The 22,522-nt window shown below is 44.7% G+C and overlaps 1 protein-coding gene across 1 annotated transcript in view; it reads left to right on the top strand.

The window, feature by feature from the left end:
• adamts3 (ADAM metallopeptidase with thrombospondin type 1 motif, 3) overlaps positions 1-22,522 on the top strand; it is a 210,917-nt gene that overhangs the window by 170,659 nt on the left and 17,736 nt on the right. Inside the window, 2 exon segments of the mRNA XM_064936528.1 lie at positions 16,032-16,188; positions 16,583-16,715. Of these exon segments, the coding sequence (XP_064792600.1) occupies positions 16,032-16,188; positions 16,583-16,715 (290 nt within the window).

Consider the following 22,522-nt stretch of genomic DNA (forward strand, 5'->3'; position numbering starts at 1 on the left):
TGTTGTCTCAGCCTGTAGGAGAGGATGTGTTGTCTCAGCCTGTAGGAGAGGATGTGTTGTCTCAGTCTGTTTGAGAGGATGTGTTGTCTGTCTGTTTGAGAGGATGTGTTGTCTGTCTGTTAGAGAGGATGTGTTGTCTGTCTGTTAGAGAGGATGTGTTGTCTGTCTGTTAGAGAGGATGTGTTGTCTGTCTGTTAGAGAGGATGTGTTGTCTGTCTGTTAGAGAGGATGTGTTGTCTGTCTGTTAGAGAGGATGTGTTGTCTGTCTGTTAGAGAGGATGTGTTGTCTCAGTCTGTTGGAGAGGATGTGTTGTCTCAGTCTGTTGGAGAGGATGTGTTGTGTTACAGCCTGTTATAGAGGATGTGTTGTCTCAGTCTGTTAGAGAGGATGTGTTGTCTGTCTGTTTGAGAGGATGTGTTGTCTGTCTGTTTGAGAGGATGTGTTGTCTGTCTGTTTGAGAGGATGTGTTGTCTGTCTGTTAGAGAGGATGTGTTGTTTGTCTGTTAGAGAGGATGTGTTGTCTCAGTCTGTTGGAGAGGATGTGTTGTCTCAGTCTGTTGGAGAGGATGTGTTGTCTCAGTCTGTTGGAGAGGATGTGTTGTCTTACAGCCTGTTAGAGAGGATGTGTTGTCTCAGCCTGTTAGAGAGGATGTGTTGTCTCAGCCTGTTAGAGAGGATGTGTTGTCTCAGCCTGTTAGAGAGGATGTGTTGTCTCAGCCTGTAGGAGAGGATGTGTTGTCTTACAGCCTGTTGGAGAGGATGTGTTGTCTTACAGCCTGTTGGAGAGGATGTGTTGTCTTACAGCCTGTTGGAGAGGATGTGTTGTCTTACAGCCTGTTGGAGAGGATGTGTTGTCTTACAGCCTGTTGGAGAGGATGTGTTGTCTCAGCCTGTTAGAGAGGATGTGTTGTCTCAGCCTGTTAGAGAGGATGTGTTGTCTCAGCCTGTAGGAGAGGATGTGTTGTCTCAGCCTGTTGGAGAGGATGTGTTGTCTCAGCCTGTTGGAGAGGATGTGTTGTCGTACAGCCTGTAGGAGAGGATGTGTTGTCTCAGCCTGTTGGAGAGGATGTGTTGTCTTACAGCCTGTTGGAGAGGATGTGTTGTCTTACAGCCTGTTGGAGAGGATGTGTTGTCTTACAGCCTGTTGGAGAGGATGTGTTGTCTTACAGCCTGTTGGAGAGGATGTGTTGTCTTACAGCCTGTTGGAGAGGATGTGTTGTCTTACAGCCTGTTAGAGAGGATGTGTTGTCTCAGCCTGTTAGAGAGGATGTGTTGTCTCAGCCTGTAGGAGAGGATGTGTTGTCTCAGCCTGTAGGAGAGGATGTGTTGTCTCAGCCTGTAGGAGAGGATGTGTTGTCTCAGCCTGTTGGAGAGGATGTGTTGTCTCAGCCTGTTGGAGAGGATGTGTTGTCTCAGCCTGTTGGAGAGGAGGTGTTGTCTCAGCCTGTTGGAGAGGATGTTTTGTATCAGCCTGTTGGAGTGGATGTGTTGTCTGTCTGTTTGAGAGGATGTGTTGTCTGTCTGTATGAGATGATGTGTTGTCTGTCTGTTAGAGAGGATGTGTTGTCTGTCTGTTAGAGAGGATGTGTTGTCTGTCTGTTAGAGAGGATGTGTTGTCTGTCTGTTAGAGAGGATGTGTTGTCTGTCTGTTAGAGAGGATGTGTTGTCTGTCTGTTAGAGAGGATGTGTTGTCTGTCTGTTAGAGAGGATGTGTTGTCTGTCTGTTAGAGAGGATGTGTTGTCTGTCTGTTAGAGAGGATGTGTTGTCTCAGTCTGTTGGAGAGGATGTGTTGTGTTCCAGCCTGTTAGAGAGGATGTGTTGTCTGTCTGTTTGAGAGGATGTGTTGTCTGTCTGTTTGAGAGGATGTGTTGTCTGTCTGTTAGAGAGGATGTGTTGTCTGTCTGTTAGAGAGGATGTGTTGTCTGTCTGTTAGAGAGGATGTGTTGTCTGTCTGTTAGAGAGGATGTGTTGTCTGTCTGTTAGAGAGGATGTGTTGTCTGTCTGTTAGAGAGGATGTGTTGTCTGTCTGTTAGAGAGGATGTGTTGTCTGTCTGTTAGAGAGGATGTGTTGTCTGTCTGTTAGAGAGGATGTGTTGTCTGTCTGTTAGAGAGGATGTGTTGTCTGTCTGTTAGAGAGGATGTGTTGTCTCAGTCTGTTGGAGAGGATGTGTTGTCTGTCTGTTAGAGAGGATGTGTTGTCTGTCTGTTTGAGAGGATGTGTTGTCTGTCTGTTTGAGAGGATGTGTTGTCTGTCTGTTAGAGAGGATGTGTTGTCTGTCTGTTAGAGAGGATGTGTTGTCTGTCTGTTAGAGAGGATGTGTTGTCTGTCTGTTAGAGAGGATGTGTTGTCTCAGTCTGTTGGAGAGGATGTGTTGTGTTACAGCCTGTTATAGAGGATGTGTTGTCTCAGTCTGTTAGAGAGGATGTGTTGTCTGTCTGTTTGAGAGGATGTGTTGTCTGTCTGTTTGAGAGGATGTGTTGTCTGTCTGTTTGAGAGGATGTGTTGTCTGTCTGTTTGAGAGGATGTGTTGTCTGTCTGTTTGAGAGGATGTGTTGTCTCTCTGTTAGAGAGGATGTGTTGTCTGTCTGTTAGAGAGGATGTGTTGTCTCAGCCTGTTAGAGAGGATGTGTTGTCTCAGCCTGTAGGAGAGGATGTGTTGTCTTACAGCCTGTTGGAGAGGATGTGTTGTCTTACAGCCTGTTGGAGAGGATGTGTTGTCTTACAGCCTGTTGGAGAGGATGTGTTGTCTTACAGCCTGTTGGAGAGGATGTGTTGTCTCAGCCTGTTAGAGAGGATGTGTTGTCTCAGCCTGTTAGAGAGGATGTGTTGTCTCAGCCTGTAGGAGAGGATGTGTTGTCTCAGCCTGTTGGAGAGGATGTGTTGTCTCAGCCTGTTGGAGAGGATGTGTTGTCGTACAGCCTGTAGGAGAGGATGTGTTGTCTCAGCCTGTTGGAGAGGATGTGTTGTCTTACAGCCTGTTGGAGAGGATGTGTTGTCTTACAGCCTGTTGGAGAGGATGTGTTGTCTTACAGCCTGTTGGAGAGGATGTGTTGTCTTACAGCCTGTTGGAGAGGATGTGTTGTCTTACAGTCTGTTGGAGAGGATGTGTTGTCTTACAGCCTGTTAGAGAGGATGTGTTGTCTCAGCCTGTTAGAGAGGATGTGTTGTCTCAGTCTGTAGGAGAGGATGTGTTGTCTCAGCCTGTAGGAGAGGATGTGTTGTCTCAGCCTGTTGGAGAGGATGTGTTGTCTCAGCCTGTTTGAGAGGATGTGTTGTCTCAGCCTGTTGGAGAGGAGGTGTTGTCTCAGCCTGTTGGAGAGGATGTTTTGTATCAGCCTGTTGGAGTGGATGTGTTGTCTGTCTGTTTGAGAGGATGTGTTGTCTGTCTGTATGAGAGGATGTGTTGTCTGTCTGTTAGAGAGGATGTGTTGTCTGTCTGTTAGAGAGGATGTGTTGTCTGTCTGTTAGAGAGGATGTGTTGTCTGTCTGTTAGAGAGGATGTGTTGTCTGTCTGTTAGAGAGGATGTGTTGTCTCAGCCTGTTAGAGAGGATGTGTTGTCTCAGCCTGTAGGAGAGGATGTGTTGTCTTACAGCCTGTTGGAGAGGATGTGTTGTCTTACAGCCTGTTGGAGAGGATGTGTTGTCTTACAGCCTGTTGGAGAGGATGTGTTGTCTTACAGCCTGTTGGAGAGGATGTGTTGTCTCAGCCTGTTAGAGAGGATGTGTTGTCTCAGCCTGTTAGAGAGGATGTGTTGTCTCAGCCTGTAGGAGAGGATGTGTTGTCTCAGCCTGTTGGAGAGGATGTGTTGTCTCAGCCTGTTGGAGAGGATGTGTTGTTGTACAGCCTGTAGGAGAGGATGTGTTGTCTCAGCCTGTTGGAGAGGATGTGTTGTCTTACAGCCTGTTGGAGAGGATGTGTTGTCTTACAGCCTGTTGGAGAGGATGTGTTGTCTTACAGCCTGTTGGAGAGGATGTGTTGTCTTACAGCCTGTTGGAGAGGATGTGTTGTCTTACAGCCTGTTGGAGAGGATGTGTTGTCTTACAGCCTGTTAGAGAGGATGTGTTGTCTCAGCCTGTTAGAGAGGATGTGTTGTCTCAGCCTGTAGGAGAGGATGTGTTGTCTCAGCCTGTAGGAGAGGATGTGTTGTCTCAGCCTGTTGGAGAGGATGTGTTGTCTCAGCCTGTTGGAGAGGATGTGTTGTCTCAGCCTGTTGGAGAGGAGGTGTTGTCTCAGCCTGTTGGAGAGGATGTTTTGTATCAGCCTGTTGGAGTGGATGTGTTGTCTGTCTGTTTGAGAGGATGTGTTGTCTGTCTGTATGAGAGGATGTGTTGTCTGTCTGTTAGAGAGGATGTGTTGTCTGTCTGTTAGAGAGGATGTGTTGTCTGTCTGTTAGAGAGGATGTGTTGTCTGTCTGTTAGAGAGGATGTGTTGTCTGTCTGTTAGAGAGGATGTGTTGTCTGTCTGTTAGAGAGGATGTGTTGTCTGTCTGTTAGAGAGGATGTGTTGTCTGTCTGTTAGAGAGGATGTGTTGTCTGTCTGTTAGAGAGGATGTGTTGTCTCAGTCTGTTGGAGAGGATGTGTTGTGTTCCAGCCTGTTAGAGAGGATGTGTTGTCTCAGTCTGTTAGAGAGGATGTGTTGTCTGTCTGTTTGAGAGGATGTGTTGTCTGTCTGTTAGAGAGGATGTGTTGTCTGTCTGTTAGAGAGGATGTGTTGTCTGTCTGTTAGAGAGGATGTGTTGTCTGTCTGTTAGAGAGGATGTGTTGTCTGTCTGTTAGAGAGGATGTGTTGTCTCAGTCTGTTGGAGAGGATGTGTTGTGTTACAGCCTGTTATAGAGGATGTGTTGTCTCAGTCTGTTAGAGAGGATGTGTTGTCTGTCTGTTTGAGAGGATGTGTTGTCTGTCTGTTTGAGAGGATGTGTTGTCTGTCTGTTTGAGAGGATGTGTTGTCTGTCTGTTTGAGAGGATGTGTTGTCTGTCTGTTTGAGAGGATGTGTTGTCTGTCTGTTTGAGAGGATGTGTTGTCTCTCTGTTAGAGAGGATGTGTTGTCTGTCTGTTAGAGAGGATGTGTTGTCTGTCTGTTAGAGAGTGTTAGAGAGGATGTGTTGTCTCAGTCTGTTAGAGAGGATGTGTTGTCTGTCTGTTTGAGAGGATGTGTTGTCTCAGCCTGTTGGAGAGGATGTGTTGTCTCAGCCTGTTAGAGAGGAGGTGTTGTCTCAGCCTGTTAGAGAGGAGGTGTTGTCTCAGCCTGTTAGAGAGGATGTGTTGTCTCAGCCTGTTAGGGAGGATTTGTTGTCTCAGCCTGTTGGAGAGGATGTTTTGTCTCAGCCTGTTGAAGAGGATGTGTTGTCTTACAGACTGTTAGAGAGGATGTGTTGTCTCAGCCTGTAGTAGAGGATGTGTTGTCTCAGCCTGTAGGAGAGGATGTGTTGTCTCAGCCTGTAGGAGAGGATGTGTTGTCTCTCAGCCTGTAGGAGAGGATGTGTTGTCTCAGCCTGTAAGAGAGGATGTGTTGTCTCAGCCTGTAAGAGAGGATGTGTTGTCTCAGCCTGTTGGAGAGGATGTGTTGTCTCAGCCTGTTAGAGAGGAGGTGTTGTCTCAGCCTGTTGAAGAGGATGTGTTGTCTCAGTCTGTTTGAGAGGATGTGTTGTCTGTCTGTTTGAGAGGATGTGTTGTCTCAGCCTGTAAGAGAGGATGTGTTGTCTCAGCCTGTTGGAGAGGATGTGTTGTCTCAGCCTGTTAGAGAGGTGTTGTCTCAGCCTGTTAGAGAGGTGTTGTTGTCTCAGCCTGTTAGAGAGGATGTGTTGTCTCAGCCTGTTAGGGAGGATGTGTTGTCTCAGCCTGTTGGAGAGGATGTTTTGTCTCAGCCTGTTGAAGAGGATGTGTTGTCTTACAGACTGTTAGAGAGGATGTGTTGTCTCAGCCTGTAGGAGAGGATGTGTTGTCTCAGCCTGTAGGAGAGGATGTGTTGTCTCAGCCTGTAGGAGAGGATGTGTTGTCTCAGCCTGTAGGAGAGGATGTGTTTTCTCAGCCTGTAGGAGAGGATGTGTTGTCTCAGCCTGTTGGAGAGGAGGTGTTGTCTCAGCCTGTTGGAGAGGAGGTGTTGTCTCAGCCTGTTGGAGAGGAGGTGTTGTCTCAGCCTGTTGGAGAGGAGGTGTTGTCTCAGCCTGTTGGAGAGGAGGTGTTGTCTCAGCCTGTTGGAGAGGAGGTGTTGTCTCAGCCTGTTGGAGAGGATGTGTTGTCTCAGCCTGTTGGAGAGGATGTGTTGTCTCAGCCTGTTGGAGAGCATGTGTTGTCTCAGCCTGTTGGAGAGGATGTGTTGTCTCAGCCTGTAAGAGAGGATGTGTTGTCTCAGCCTGTAGAGAGGATGTGTTGTCTCAGCCTGTTGGAGAGGATGTGTTGTCTCAGCCTGTTGGAGAGGATGTGTTGTCTCAGCCTGTTAGAGAGGAGGTGTTGTCTCAGCCTGTTGAAGAGGATGTGTTGTCGCAGTCTGTTGGAGAGGATGTGTTGTCTGACAGCCTGTTAGAGAGGATGTGTTGTCTGTCTGTTAGAGAGGATGTGTTGTCTGTCTGTTAGAGAGGATGTGTTGTCTGTCTGTTAGAGAGGATGTGGTGTCTGTCTGTTAGAGAGGATGTGGTGTCTGTCTGTTAGAGAGGATGTGGTGTCTGTCTGTTAGAGAGGATGTGGTGTCTCAGTCCGTTAGAGAGGATGTGGTGTCTCAGTCCGTTAGAGAGGATGTGGTGTCTCAGTCCGTTAGAGAGGATGTGTTGTCTCAGTCCGTTAGAGAGGATGTGTTGTCTCAGTCCGTTAGGAGAGGATGTGTTGTCTCAGTCCGTTAGAGAGGATGTGTTGTCTCAGTGTTAGAGAGGATGTGTTGTCTCAGTCCGTTAGAGAGGATGTGTTGTCTCAGTCCGTTAGAGAGGATGTGTTGTCTCAGTCCGTTAGAGAGGATGTGTTGTCTCAGTCCGTTAGAGAGGATGTGTTGTCTCAGTCCGTTAGAGAGGATGTGTTGTCTCAGTCCGTTAGAGAGGATGTGTTGTCTCAGTCCTTTAGAGAGGATGTGTTGTCTCAGTCCGTTAGAGAGGATGTGTTGTCTCAGCCTGTAAGAGAGGATGTGTTGTCTCAGCCTGTTGGAGAGGATGTGTTGTCTCAGCCTGTTGGAGAGGATGTGTTGTCTTACAGCCTATTGTCCCTCCATCGGGTCCTAATGTTCTGGTACTCAGGGCTCTATTGTCCCTCCATCAGGTCCTAATGGTCTGGTACTCAGGGCCCTATTGTCCCTCCACCATGTCCTAATGGTCTGGTACTCAGGGCCCTATTGTCCCTCCACCAGGTCCTAATGGCCTGGTACTCAGGGCTCTATTGTCCCTCTATCAGGTCCTAATAACCTGGTACTCAGGGCCCTATTGTCCCTCTAACCACTCTGACATCAATGCAAATGAAATGGAAAAGCACATCAAAACAGTATCTTGCTTTTTAAACTCACCTCACAATTTCAAGAAAGAAATTCAACAGGTTGAAACAGTGTTAAACATGGTCTTTGTGGATGTTGTTTCAAAGCCAAACACAATGAAATGGATAGTGCTTTCTAAGGTGATGATGAATTCAAACACCCATACACATTTTAGAGCTTATGCTTATGAGCCCAAGCCTGAAAAAAATGAATTCAAATTATGATTGTGCCGTTATATAATACATAGCCTACTGCATATTACACATGACAAAAACAATCATTAAAAAATACTGATTTAAGATGTCTTTGCTAGATAAATTGGTCTAGACCAGTGGTTCCCAAACTTTGTATAGTCCCGTACCCCTTCAAACATTCAACCTCCAGCTGTGTATCCCTTCTAGTACCAGGTTCAGTGCACCCTCAAATGTTGTTTTTTTGCCATCATTGTAAGCCTGCCACACACACACTATATGATACACTCATTCTTATGTTTAATAAATGTGAGGTTTTGTCACAACCCGGCTCGTGGGAAGTGACAAAGAGCAGGGACCAGGGCACAAATAATAATAATCATCAATAATAGTGAACCCTTACTCACCTCATTTTGTTATAGCATCTTTGGTCTGACAGACGATTACGTGAAACCCAGAATGCATTGTATGTCAATAAACATGGCTCCGGACATAGCTGGAATTAGCTTAGCTCATGATAATCAGTTCAACCTTCAAAAAAGTATTTTACGCACATAATATGTGCCCATTAAAATACATGAAAGAATGGGAATGCATCATTTATCACCCACCGGGACTTGAAAACGTGAATAATACAGTAAATATAGCAATAATTACTACACAAAACAGTTTCTGATAGTGATTTATTGTTTCAAATGGTGCGTGCAGGCAGTCAATCCCGTAACCTCTCACTCCCACTCTGAGCCATTGTGTTGTTTGTCTGTAGCTTGTGAGCTAAGCTGTAGCATTAGCAATGTCTTTCAAAAGGAGACAACTCACAAATGCGGAAATTTTAAAACATTCTGACAACGAGTCTGAAAGTCAGGAATCAGATTCTGACAGTGAGGAGCTGCCCCCCAACCTTGTAGCCATTGAGAACCCTGAGTCTGAGGACGCCTTGTCCACTGACAAAGTCCCAGGTCCCTTTGAAGATGCTGGTGATGATGGAGGCAGACCGATAGTGGATGAAGTACAGGAGTTCTGTGGTAGCTGGAAGGCCACCAGCCATTTCACCCCTCCTGGCCCTGCTGTTTGCTTTGATGATTCCCAGTCTGGAGTGCAACGCCCCTTGCCATTTCCCTCTGAGGCAGAGTGCTTCAAGTTGTTTCTGACAGAGGAGCTGGTGGGAGACATAGCAGAGACCAATCACTATGCCTTGGGACTACAGGAGAAGAGAGCCAGGAGTGGGGGAGACAACCACAACTAGTGAAATGTATACCTTCCTGGTGACAGTCCTTCTCATGGGGATAGTAAAGAAGAACTGCATAAGAGAATACTGGAGCAGAGATCCTATGTTTGCAACTCCCTTCTTTGCCACCCTCTTTTCCCAAGTCTGCTTCCAAGTTCTGCTGCTATAACTGCATTTCATCAACAATGCTACTGCCATCCTAAATGACCCATTATACAAAATAAGAAATGTCAACAGCTGGCAGTAAAGTGGCATGAAAAACGAGACATCCATGTCCTCTCCACTGTCTATACACCATGTTGGCCACAGGGAAGGTGGACCACCTGACGGGAGAGAGAAAAATCAAACCAGACTGCGTGCTTGACTATAACCTCAAGATGGAGGCAGTGGATAAGGCGGTAATGATCAACAGCTTTGTTGAATGCTCTCAGAAAACGACCTAGTGGTAGAAGATATTTTCTCTGATCAACGCAGCCCTCAAAGGCAACATAGTTCACTGTCAACTAACAGGTGAGATGATTACTGAACAATGGATTTTATTGTAATTGGATGTACAGTTCACATGTAAATCATATACAGAAACTATTAAATGCAATAAGACACTGATAGAAACACAGCCTAGATTTGAACCAGGATGTCTGTAGTGACACCTCAATTAGTATTGTTTTATAGAGCTAATAGAAGAATGTAGCTAGCTACATACGCACAATTGAATATAACACCATAAAGGTTATGAAATGAGTAACGTTACCACCCGTGTCTGCGGTTATAAGGAATATACACAAATATATTATGCTTTGTACATACAATGAGCTGCAGTATAAATGTTTTAACACAACATACAGAGACTTTTATAATGTAATAAGGCACTTACTTTGATAGAAACACAGTCTGGATTTGAACCTGGGTGTCTCTAGTGACGCCTCTAGCCCTGAGATGCTTGTGCCTCAGACCGCTGCGCCATTTGGGAGTCATAAGGCCAGGGTAGCTTCAAAATACAACACATGCTAATACTTCTCTGATGCAATTAGCATTGTTTTACAGAGCTAATAGAAGAATGTAGCAAGCTACATAAACATTGAGTATAACACTGTAAAGGTTATGAAATTAGTAACGTTACCTTGCGTGTCCGCAGTTATAAAGAATATACACAAAAATATTATGCTACAGTAGAAACGTCATAACACGACATGCAGAAACTATTATAACGTAATAAGGCACTTACTTTGATAGAAATGCACACATTTCCAAAGTTATTATTGGTAACGAAGACACTTATGACTGCGATGCAGGCAACAGACAAGAAATGTGAACACGTGTGTGTGTGTGTGTGTGTTCAGGACGGGATATTTTTTATATTTTTTATTTCACCTTTATTTAACCAGGTAGGCTAGTTGAGAACAAGTTCTCATTTACAACTGCGACCTGGCCATGATAAAGCATAGCAATTCGACACATACAACAACACAGAGTTACACATGGAAAAAAACAAATCATAGTCAATAATACAGTAGAACAAAAGAAAACAAAGTCTATATACAGTGAGTGAAAATGAGGTAAGATAAGGGAGTTAAGGCAATAAATAGGCCATGGTGGCGAAGTAATTACAATATAGCAATTAAACACTGGAATGGTAGAAGTGCAGAAGATGAATGTGCAAGTAGAGATACTGGGGTGCAAAGGAGCAAGATAAATAAATAAATAAATACCAGTATGGGGATGAGGTAGGTAGATGGATGGGCTGTTTACAGATGGGCTATGTGCAGTGATCTGTGAGCTGCTCTGACAGCTGGTGCTTAAAGCTAGTGAGGGGAGATATGAGTCTCCAGCTTCAGAGATTTCTGCAGTTCGTTCCAGTCATTGGCAGCAGAGAACTGGAAGGAAAGACGACAAAGGAGGAATTGGCATTGGGGGTGACCAGTGAGAGAGAACTGTTGGAGCGCGTGCTACGAGTGGGCGTTGGTATGGTGACCAGTGAGCTGAGATACGGCGGGGCTTTACCTTGCAGAGACTTGTAGATGACCTGTAGCCAGTGGGTTTGGCGACGAATATGATGCGAGGGCCAACCAACGAGAGCGTACAGGTCGCAATGGTGGGTAGTGTATGGGGCTTTGGTGACAAAACGGATGGCACTGTGATAGACTGCATCCAGTTTGTTGAGTAGGGTATTGGAGGCTATTTTATAGATGACATCACTGAAGTCCAGGATCGGTAGGATGGTCAGTTTTACTAGGGTATGTTTGGCAGCATGAGTGAAGGATGCTTTTTTGCGATATAGGAAGCCAATTCTAGATTTAATTTTGGATTGGAGATGCTTAATGTGAGTCTGGAAGGAGAGTTTACAGTCTAGACACCTAGGTATTTGTAGTTGTCCACGTATTCTAAGTCAGAGCCGTCCAGAGATGTGATGCTGGACGGGCGAGCAGGTGCGGGCAGTGATCGGTTGAATAGCATGGATTTAGTTTTACTTGCGTGTAAGAGCGGTTGGAGGCCACGGAAGGAGAGTTGTATGGCATTGAAGCTCATCTGGAGGTTAGTTAACAGTGTCCAACGAGGGGCCAGAAGTATACAGAATGGTGCCGTCTGTGAGAGGAGCAAATGTCTGCAGACTTGAACTGCACAAACAATTTGGAAGTGCTTGGGGAATTTTGTCTGGGTCAGAAATGTAAAAAAAAATGTATTGGTCCGCAAAAGTAAAAATGACTACTTTAATGTGAATGAATGAGGCGGAACACACCTCCATTCAAACTCAAATCAAATCAAAATCAAATTTATTTATATAGCCCTTCGTACATCAGCTGATATCTCAAATTGCTGTACAGAAACCCAGCCTAAAACCCCAAACAGCAAGCAATGCAGGTGTAGAAGCACGTTGGCTAGGAAAAACTCCCTAGAAAGGCCAAAACCTAGGAAGAAACCTAGAGAGGAACCAGGCTATGTGGGGTGGCCAGTCCTCTTCTGGCTGTGCCGGGTAGAGATTATAACAGAACATGGCCAAGATGTTCAAATGTTCATAAATGACCAGCATGGTCGAATAATAATAAGGCAGAACAGTTGAAACTGGAGCAGCAGCACGGTGGACTGGGGACAGCAAGAAGTCATCATGTCAGGTAGTCCTGGGGCATGGTCCTCGGGCTCAGGTCCTCCGAGAGAAGGAGATAATTAGAGAGCGCACACTTAGATTCACACAGAACACCGAATAGGACAGGAGAAGTACTCCAGATATAACAAACTGACCCTAGCCCCCCAACACAAACTACTGCAGCATAAATACTGGTGGCTGAGAAAGGAGGGGTCAGGAGACACTGTGGCCCCATCCGAGGACACCCCCAGACAGGGCCAAACAGGAAGGATATAACCCCACCCACTTTACCAAAGCACAGCCCCCACCCCAATAGAGGGATGTCTTCAACCACCAACTTACCATCCTGAGACAAGGCTGAGTATAGCCCACAAAGATCTTTGCCATGGCACAACCCAAGGGGGGGGGGACCCAGACAGGATGACCACATCAGTGAATCAACCCACTCAGGTGACGCACCCCTTCCAGGGACGGCATGAGAGAGCCCCAGTAAGCCAGTGACTCAGCCCCTGTAATAGGGTTCGAGGCAGAGAATCCCAGTGGAAAGGGGGGAACCGGCCAGGCAGAGACAGCAAGGGCGGTTCCTTGCTCCAGAGCCTTTCCGTTCACCTTCCCACTCCTGGGCCAGACTACACTCAATCATATGACCCACTGAAGAGATGAGTTTTCAGTAAAGACTTAAAGGTTGAGACCGAGTTTGCGTCTCTGACATGGGTAGGCAGACCGTTCCATAAAAATGGAGCTCTATAGGAGAAAGCCCTGCCTTCAGCTGTTTGCTTAGAAATTCTAGGGACAATTAGGAGGCCTGCGTCTTGTGACCGTAGCGTACGTGTAGGTATGTACGGCAGGACCAAATCAGAGAGATAGGTAGGAGCAAGCCCATGTAATGCTTTGTAGGTTAGCAGTAAAACCTTGAAATCAGCCCTTGCTTTGACAGGAAGCCAGTGTAGAGAGGCTAGCACTAGAGTAATATGATCAAATTTTTTGGTTCTCGTCAGGATTCTAGCAGCCGTATTTAGCACTACCTGAAGTTTATTTAGTGCTTAATCCGGGTAGCCGGAAAGTAGAGCATTGCAGTAGTCTAACTTAGAAGTGACAAAAGCATGGATTAATTTTTCTGTATCATTTTTGGACAGAAAGTTTCAGATTTTTGCAATGTTACGTAGATGGTAAAAAGCTGTCCTTGAAATGGTCTTGATATGTTCTTCAAAAGAGAGATCAGGGTCCAGAGTAACGCCGAGGTCCTTCACAGTTTTATTTGAGACGACTGTACAACCATTAAGATTGTCAGATTCAACAGAAGATCTCTTTGTTTCTTGGGACCTAGAACAAGCATCTCTGTTTTGTCCGAGTTTAAAAGTAGAAAGTTTGCAGCCATCCACTTCCTTATGTCTGAAACACATGCTTCTAGCAAGGGCAATTTTGGGGCTTCACCATGTTTCATTGAAATGTACAGCTGTGTGTCATCCTGATAGCAGTGAAAGTTAACATTGTTTTCGAATAACATCCCCAAGAGGTAAAATATATAGTGAAAAAAAAACTGTTCATAGAAAATAAAAACTTGTTAGAAAATAATTAGAAATTGACAAGTTGAAAAGAGGCTCTAAATAAAAACAGGCTGCGTGCCTCTTGGTTTGAGGCCAGCGTGGATTAAATGTACTGTTGAGTAACAATCACATCCTGGAATGGAGAGAACGATCTAACATCATGTGCATTAAACTCAGGCTGGGGCTACAGATATTTGGAACTCACACATGAAAAGGTTCAATTCAATTTTCACAGAACCACTTTGTTGCAATTTCGATGAGGCTCTCTTGTTCAGATATCGGGATAACGAATCCAGTTGTTTATGTCATCCATTTCGGGAAAGTACCTGCATAATTGCGCACCCAGCTCACTCAGGTGCTTCGCTATATCACATTTGACATTGTCCGTAAGCTTGAGTTAATTTTCACACAAAAAATCATACTATGATGGAAAGACCTGTGCGTTGTCCTTGTTAATGCAGAAAGAAAAGGGCTCCAACCACTTAATCATAGCCTAAATTTTGTCCCGCACATTGGATATAGTTGCGGAGAGTCTCTGTAATCCTAGATTCAGATCATTCAGGCAAGAAAAAACATCACCCAGATAGGCCAGTCGTGTGAGAAACTCGTCATCATCAAGCGGTCAGACAAGTGAAAATTATGGTCAGTGAAGAACTTTAAGCTCATCTCTCAATTTAAAAAAAGTGTCAATACTTTGCCCCTTAATTTTATAAAAGCGTTACATGGTCGCTACCCATATCATTGCGTAATGCAGAAAATACACGAGTTTAGGGGCCTTGCGTTAACAAAGTTAACAATTTCCACTGTAGTGTCCAAAACCTCTTTCAAGCTGTCAGGCAATCCCTTAGCAGCATGAGCCTCTCGGTGGATGCTGCAGTGTACCCAAGTGGTGTAGGGAGCAACTGCTTGCACGCGCAGTACCACTCTCCCTGTCATGGCTTTTGCGCCATCAGTACAGTCCTTGTTTCCAGTTGTTTGCAGAAGAGGATTTCTTCCTTAATTGAATCCCATACACGTAATGGATGTATACCAGGAGCTAAGACAGGCCCGCCACGTCTGTTGACTCATCCAGCTGTAACGCATATAATTCACTGGCTTGTATGCGAAGCAGTAATTATTTAAAACATCTACTGCCATGTCACTGATGTGTCATGAAACAGAGTTGATTGATGAAGGAATTGTCGGTGTAGTTTTTTTTTGCCTTTTCCCCCAGCATTGTTCCATCCATAACGGCAGGAGCAGGAATAATGAAGTCCTCCACAATATTATTAATGGTATCTGTTGCTTTTATACATGTCATACTACTTGAAAGTTGTCATTATTCTCTCAAGGCTCCCGTGGTTTATTTTTCAAATTGTCATGTTTCATTTCTAAATGTCTGCGCGAAAGTGAAGGTTTCCTGTGAGAGAGTAACAGTTGTGATTCGATGTTAATTATTTGACTAGGCTACCTATATTTGACATTGTGTTATTTTGCTGAATACTAGATGGTTTAATTTTATTTTTGGCAGTGAAACGAGGCTACTCAGGCGAGGGGAAAAAAACTCACAAATGTATCACCCTGTTGGAAAATATAAAGCTACTGTTTGAAAATGTGAAGATGTATTTTTTATTTTTAATAAAATTATTATTATATAAATTACACTAATTGGAGTAATCACCTTTGAGTGTGGACTGTTATTATTCATACTGGATGGACTGGTTACCTTATGCTACACTCCACACTTTCTATCCATGAGCCTGAGGGAGAACGTATAGCCCTAGGCGATGCTCTTGGTTCATTGATTGTGCAGGGCAGCTTGCAGAGTTAGCCTAGAATTATAGTGTATTTGTATTTGATTTTGAATAGCCAAGTAATAGGGAATTTTTATTTTTTATACAGAATGTCTCAGCACCATGCGTTTCCATCTCCTCCTCTCTCTCCTTTATTCCTTTCTAGAGTGTGCAGAGGGGCTGTCAACAGTTTAGTGAAATATGTTCAGTCCCCTAACATATTTCACTAGGTTTCCCAAATGAAGCACTGGGTAGCTGCAGGAAAAGGGTTGGAGAGCCCATGGCATACAGAGTTTGCTCCTCAAATTGTGGTTCATGTGTGGAGTGAAATAAGTGTTGTTATATTTATTTCTCAGCTGCTCATATTAAGCACATTCTCCACTATAATTCCGAAGTAGCCTAATCTGTATCATTGAAAAATGAACCGGCGGGGAAGCCATTCGCTATTCACACCGATTATGTGTTTCCCCCTACCCATGTTCCTGCTCTTTTGATAAAGGGCCCTTCTAAATCTGAATTATTATTATTATTTTTTTTACATATTAGTAAAGACAAGATTAAATTGAGAATAGTCTGGTGGGTGAAAATATGATCACTCATCAATAGCCTACAGTATATTCACATCATGCAGCCTATATCTTTTGATTTCTAAGACATAAGGTTAGCATAGATCTGCATACAACGCTCATGAATGTTTGAATGTAATTTCTCCCTAAACTCAAAATCCCCTTTCCTTGATTCTGTTTCCTATTTAGATAATTCCTCAGGACAACGAGACCAGGTCGACCCTGATGTATAAATACATCATCCATGAAGACTCTGTCCCCGTCAACAACAACAACGTCATTCAGGAGGACACCTACGAATGGGCCCTGAAGAGCTGGTCGCAGTGTTCTAGACCCTGTTCTGGAGGTAAGATCTAAAGCTCGTCTCACTGTACTAGACCCTGTGTTGGAGGTAAAATTCTAGAGCTGGTCTCAGTGTTGTAGACCCTGTGTTGTGTGTGAGTGGGTCTCTCAAAAAGCAAGATCTAGTTCAGGTTTAGCAATCTCCATTGTATAATCTTTAGCAGACCCCATTGTATAATCCTTCTTGGTTCCAGGTTGAGCCCTTTTGTGTTTAATGTAGAACACACTCTGGAAATGGTTCTACAATGAACCCAACATGTTTTACCTGGAACCAACACGGTTCTACCTGGAACCAAAAAGCATTCATCAAAAAATAACCCTTTTAGCTTCAAGATAGCACCTTTTGTTCTAATAGTTTAGTGGTATTCCTACATCTTCCTCTCCATTTCCTTGCCTAGGGTTCCAGTACACTAAGTATGGCTGCAGGAAAAAGGGTGACAGCAAGATGGTCCACCGGGGATACTGTGATGTCAGCAAGAAGCCAAAACCCATCAGGAGAATGTGTAATCTACAGGACTGTACACAGCCACAGTGAGTATAGCCACCAGCACACCACAATGCTAAAACAGGTTTTACACAATACTAGTAGATAAAAACACCTTCAGGTTTCAGACTTAGTAGATAAAAACACCTTCAGGTTTCAGACTTAGTAGATAAAAACACCTTCAGGTTTCAGACTTAGTAGATAAAAACACCTTCAGGTTTCAGACTTAGTAGATAAAAATACCTTCAGGTTTCAGACTTAGTAGATAAAAACACCTTCAGGTTTCAGACTTAGTAGATAAAAACACCTTCAGGTTTCAGACTTAGTAGATAAAAACACCTTCAGGTTTCAGACTTAGTAGATAAAAACACCTTCAGGTTTCAGACTTAGTAGATAAAAACACCTTCAGGTTTCAGACTTAGTAGATGAAAACACCTTCAGGTTTCAGACTTAGTAGATAAAAACACCTTCAGGTTTCAGACTTAGTAGATAAAAACACCTTCAGGTTTCAGACTTAGTAGATAAAAACACCTTCAGGTTTCAGATTTAGTAGATAAAAACACCTTCAGGTTTCAGACTTAGTAGATAAAAACACCTTCAGGTTTCAGACTTAGTAGATAAAAACACCTTCAGGTTTCAGACTTAGTAGATAAAAACACCTTCAGGTTTCAGACTTAGTAGATAAAAACACCTTCAGGTTTCAGACTTAGTAGATAAAAACACCTTCAGGTTTCAGACTTAGTAGATGAAAACATCTTCAGGTTTCAGACTTAGTAGATAAAAACACCTTCAGGTTTCAGACTTAGTAGATAAAAACACCTTCAGGTTTCAGACTTAGTAGATAAAAACACCTTCAGGTTTCAGATTTAGTAGATGAAAACACCTTCAGGTTTCAGACTTAGTAGATAAAAACACCTTCAGGTTTCAGACTTAGTAGATAAAAACACCTTAGGTTTCAGATTTTAGTAGATAAAAACACCTTCAGGTTTCAGACTTAGTAGATAAAAACACCTTCAGGTTTCAGACTTAGTAGATGAAAACACCTTCAGGTTTCAGACTTAGTAGATGAAAACACCTTCAGGTTTCAGACTTAGTAGATAAAAACACCTTCAGGTTTCAGACTTAGTAGATAAAAACACCTTCAGGTTTCAGACTTAGTAGATAAAAACACCTTCAGGTTTCAGACTTAGTAGATAAAAACACCTTCAGGTTTCAGACTTAGTAGATAAAAACACCTTCAGGTTTCAGATTTAGTAGATGAAAACACCTTCAGGTTTCAGACTTAGTAGATAAAAACACCTTCAGGTTTCAGACTTAGTAGATAAAAACACCTTCAGGTTTCAGACTTAGTAGATAAAAACACCTTCAGGTTTCAGACTTAGTAGATAAAAACACCTTCAGGTTTCAGACTTAGTAGATGAAAACACCTTCAGGTTTCAGACTTAGTAGATGAAAACACCTTCAGGTTTCAGACTTAGTAGATAAAAACACCTTCAGGTTTCAGACTTAGTAGATAAAAACACCTTCAGGTTTCAGACTTAGTAGATAAAAACACCTTCAGGTTTCAGACTTAGTAGATAAAAACACCTTCAGGTTTCAGACTTAGTAGATAAAAACACCTTCAGGTTTCAGACTTAGTAGATGAAAACACCTTCAGGTTTCAGACTTAGTAGATAAAAACACCTTCAGGTTTCAGACTTAGTAGATAAAAACACCTTCAGGTTTCAGACTTAGTAGATAAAAACACCTTCAGGTTTCAGATTTAGTAGATGAAAACACCTTCAGGTTTCAGACTTAGTAGATAAAAACACCTTCAGGTTTCAGACTTAGTAGATAAAAACACCTTCAGGTTTCAGACTTAGTAGATAAAAACACCTTCAGGTTTCAGACTTAGTAGATAAAAACACCTTCAGGTTTCAGACTTAGTAGATGAAAACACCTTCAGGTTTCAGACTTAGTAGATGAAAACACCTTCAGGTTTCAGACTTAGTAGATAAAAACACCTTCAGGTTTCAGACTTAGTAGATAAAAACACCTTCAGGTTTCAGACTTAGTAGATGAAAACATCTTCAGGTTTCAGACTTAGTAGATGAAAACACCTTCAGGTTTCAGACTTAGTAGATGAAAACACCTTCAGGTTTCAGATTTAGTAGATGAAAACAACCAGGTTTTACACATGATTTAGTAGATTATGCATGTAATGCTTTTGTTATAAAGGTGCATTTTTATGGAATTCACGCACTGCATATGTATGCCAATTAGGCTCTACATCCATCATAAAGCAGATTAATATGCTTAATTTTAATGTGAGTCTGGAAGGAGAGTTGACAGTCTAAACAGAAACCTAGGCATTTGTAGTTGTCCACATATTCTAAGTCAGAACCTTCCAGAGTAGTGATGCTGGACTGGCGGGCAGGTGCAGGCAGCGATCAGTTGAAGAGCATGCATTTAGTTTTACTTGCATCTAAGAGCAGTTGGAGACCACGGAAGGAGAGTTGTATGGCGTTGAAGCTCGTCTGGAGGTTAGTTAACACAGTGTCCAAAGAAGGGTCTGAAGTATACAGAATGGTGTCGTCTGCGTAGAGGTGGATCAGAGAATCACCAGCAGCAAGAGCGACATCATTGATGTATACAAAGAAGAGTCGGTCCTAGAATTGAACCCTGTGGCACCCCCATAGAGACTGCAAGATGTCCGGACAACGGGCCCTCCGATTTGACACACTGAACTCTATCAGAGGAGTAGTTGGTGAACCAGGCGAGGCAATCATTTGAGAAACCTAGGCTGTTGAGTCTGCCGATCAGAATGTGGTAAAGCCTTGGCCAGGTCGATGAATACGGCTGCACAGTAATGTCTCTTATCGATGGCGGTTATGATATTGTTTAGGACCTTGACTGTGGCTGAGATGCACCCATGACCAGCTCTGAAACCAGATTGCATAGCGGAGAAGGTACAATGGGATTCAAAATGGTCTGTAATCTGTTAACTTGGCTTTCGAAGACTTTAGAAAGGCAGGGTAGGATAGATATAGGTCTGTAGCAGTTTGGGTCTAGAGTGTCTCCCCCTTAGAAGATGGGGATGACCGCAGCAGCATTCAATCTTTGGGAATCTCAGATAATACGAGAGAGAGGTTGAACAGGCTAGTGATAGGGGTTGCAACAATTTCGGCACGTAATTTTAAATAGAGAGGGTCCAGATTGTCTAGCCCTGCTGATTTGTAGGGGTCCAGATTTTGCAGCTCTTTCAGAACCAGCTATCTGGATTTGGGTGAAGGAGAAATGGGGGAGGCTTGGGCGAGTTGCTGTGGGGAGTGGAGGGCTGGTGATCGGGGTAGGGGTAGCCAGGTGGAAATTTAATTGTACCTTTATTTAACTAGGCAAGTCAGTTAAGAACAAATTCTTATTTTCAATGATGGCCTAGGAACAGTGGGTTAACTGCCTGTTCAGAGGCAGAATGACCGATTTGTACCTTGTCAGCTCGGAGTTTGAACTTGCAACCTTCCAGTTACTAGTCCAACACTCTAACCACTAGGCTACCTACCGCCCAGCCGTAGAAAAATGCTTATTGAAATTCTCAATTATAGTGGATTCATCGGTGGTGACAGTGTTTCCTAGCCTCAGTGCAGTTGGTAGCTGGGAGGAGGTGCTCTTATTCTCCATGGACTTTAGTGTCCCAGAACTTTTTTGAGTTTGTGCTACAGGATGCACATTTCTGCTTGAAAAAGCTAGCCTTAGCTTTCCTAGGTCCTCTCCTATTCACTCTATGGTTCCTCTCCTCGTGTGTCTCTATGGTTCCTCTCCTTGTGTGTCTCTATGGTTCCTCTCCTCGTGTGTCTCTATGGTGCCTCTCCTCGTGTGTCTCTATGGTGCCTCTCCTCGTGTGTCTCTATGGTGCCTCTCCTCGTGTGTCTCTATGGTGCCTCTCCTCGTGTGTCTCTATGGTGCCTCTCCTCGTGTGTCTCTATGGTGCCTCTCCTCGTGTGTCTCTATGGTGCCTCTCCTCGTGTGTCTCTATGGTGCCTCTCCTCGTGTGTCTCTATGGTGCCTCTCCTCGTGTGTCTCTATGGTGCCTCTCCTCGTGTGTCTCTATGGTGCCTCTCCTCGTGTGTCTCTATGGTGCCTCTCCTCGTGTGTCTCTATGGTGCCTCTCCTCGTGTGTCTCTATGGTGCCTCTCCTCGTGTGTCTCTATGGTGCCTCTCCTCGTGTGTCTCTATGGTGCCTCTCCTCGTGTGTCTCTATGGTGCCTCTCCTCGTGTGTCTCTATGGTGCCTCTCTTCGTGTGTCTCTATGGTATCCTCTCCTATTCACTCTATGGTGCCTCTCCTCGTGTGTCTCTATGGTTCCTCTCCTATTCACTCTATGGTGCCCTCTCCTCGTGTGTCTCTATGGTGCCCTCTCCTCGTGTGTCTCTATGGGGCCCTCTCCTCGTGTGTCTCTATGGTGGCCTCTCCTCGTGTGTCTCTATGGTGCCCTCTCCTCGTGTGTCTCTATGGTGCCCTCTCCTCGTGTGTCTCTATGGTGCGTCTCCTCGTGTGTCTCTATGGTTCCTCTCCTATTCACTCTATGGTGCCTCTCCTCGTGTGTCTCTATGGTGCCTCTCCTCGTGTGTCTCTATGGTGCCTCTCCTCGTGTGTTTCTATGGTGCCTCTCCTCGTGTGTCTCTATGGTGCCTCTCCTCGTGTGTCTATGGTGCCTCTCCTCGTGTGTCTCTATGGTGCCTCTCATCGTGTGTCTCTATGGTGCCTCTCCTCGTGTGTCTCTATGGTGCCTCTCCTCGTGTGTCTCTATGGTGCCTTCTCCTCGTGTGTCTCTATGGTGCCTTCTCCTCGTGTGTCTCTATGGTGCCCTCTCCTCGTGTGTCTCTATGGTGCCTCTCTCCTCGTGTGTCTCTATGGTGCCCTCTCCTCGTGTGTCTCTATGGTGCGTCTCCTCGTGTGTCTCTATGGTTCCTCTCCTATTCACTCTATGGTGCCTCTCCTCGTGTGTCTCTATGGTGCCTCTCCTCGTGTGTCTCTCTGGTGCCTCTCCTCGTGTTTCTCTATGGTGCGTCTCCTCGTGTGTCTCTATGGTTCCTCTCCTATTCACTCTATGGTGCCTCTCCTCGTGTGTCTCTATGGTGCCTCTCCTCGTGTGTCTCTCTGGTGCCTCTCCTCGTGTGTCTCTATGGTGCGTCTCCTCGTGTGTCTCTATGGTGCCTCTCCTCGTGTGTCTCTATGGTGCCTCTCCTCGTGTGTCTCTATGGTGCCTTCTCCTCGTGTGTCTCTATGGTGCCTTCTCCTCGTGTGTCTCTATGGTGCCTTCTCCTCGTGTGTCTCTATGGTGCCCTCTCCTCGTGTGTCTCTATGGTGCCCTCTCCTCGTGTGTCTCTATGGTGCCCTCTCCTCGTGTGTCTCTATGGTGCGTCTCCTCGTGTGTCTCTATGGTTCCTCTCCTATTCACTCTATGGTGCCTCTCCTCGTGTGTCTCTATGGTGCCTCTCCTCGTGTGTCTCTCTGGTGCCTCTCCTCGTGTGTCTCTATGGTGCGTCTCCTCGTGTGTCTCTATGGTTCCTCTCCTATTCACTCTATGGTGCCTCTCCTCGTGTGTCTCTATGGTGCCTCTCCTCGTGTGTCTATGGTGCCTCTCCTCGTGTCTCTATGGTGCCTCTCCTCGTGTGTCTCTATGGTGCCTCTCCTCGTGTGTCTCTATGGTGCCTCTCCTCGTGTGTCTCTATGGTGCCTCTCCTCGTGTGTCTCTATGGTGCCTCTCCTCGTGTGTCTCTATGGTGCCTCTCCTCGTGTGTCTCTATGGTGCCTCTCCTCGTGTGTCTCTATGGTGCCTCTCCTCGTGTGTCTCTATGGTGCCTCTCCTCGTGTG

The sequence above is a fragment of the Oncorhynchus masou genome, chromosome 25, assembly GCF_036934945.1.
Source record: "Oncorhynchus masou masou isolate Uvic2021 chromosome 25, UVic_Omas_1.1, whole genome shotgun sequence".
Lineage (NCBI taxonomy): Eukaryota > Metazoa > Chordata > Actinopteri > Salmoniformes > Salmonidae > Oncorhynchus > Oncorhynchus masou.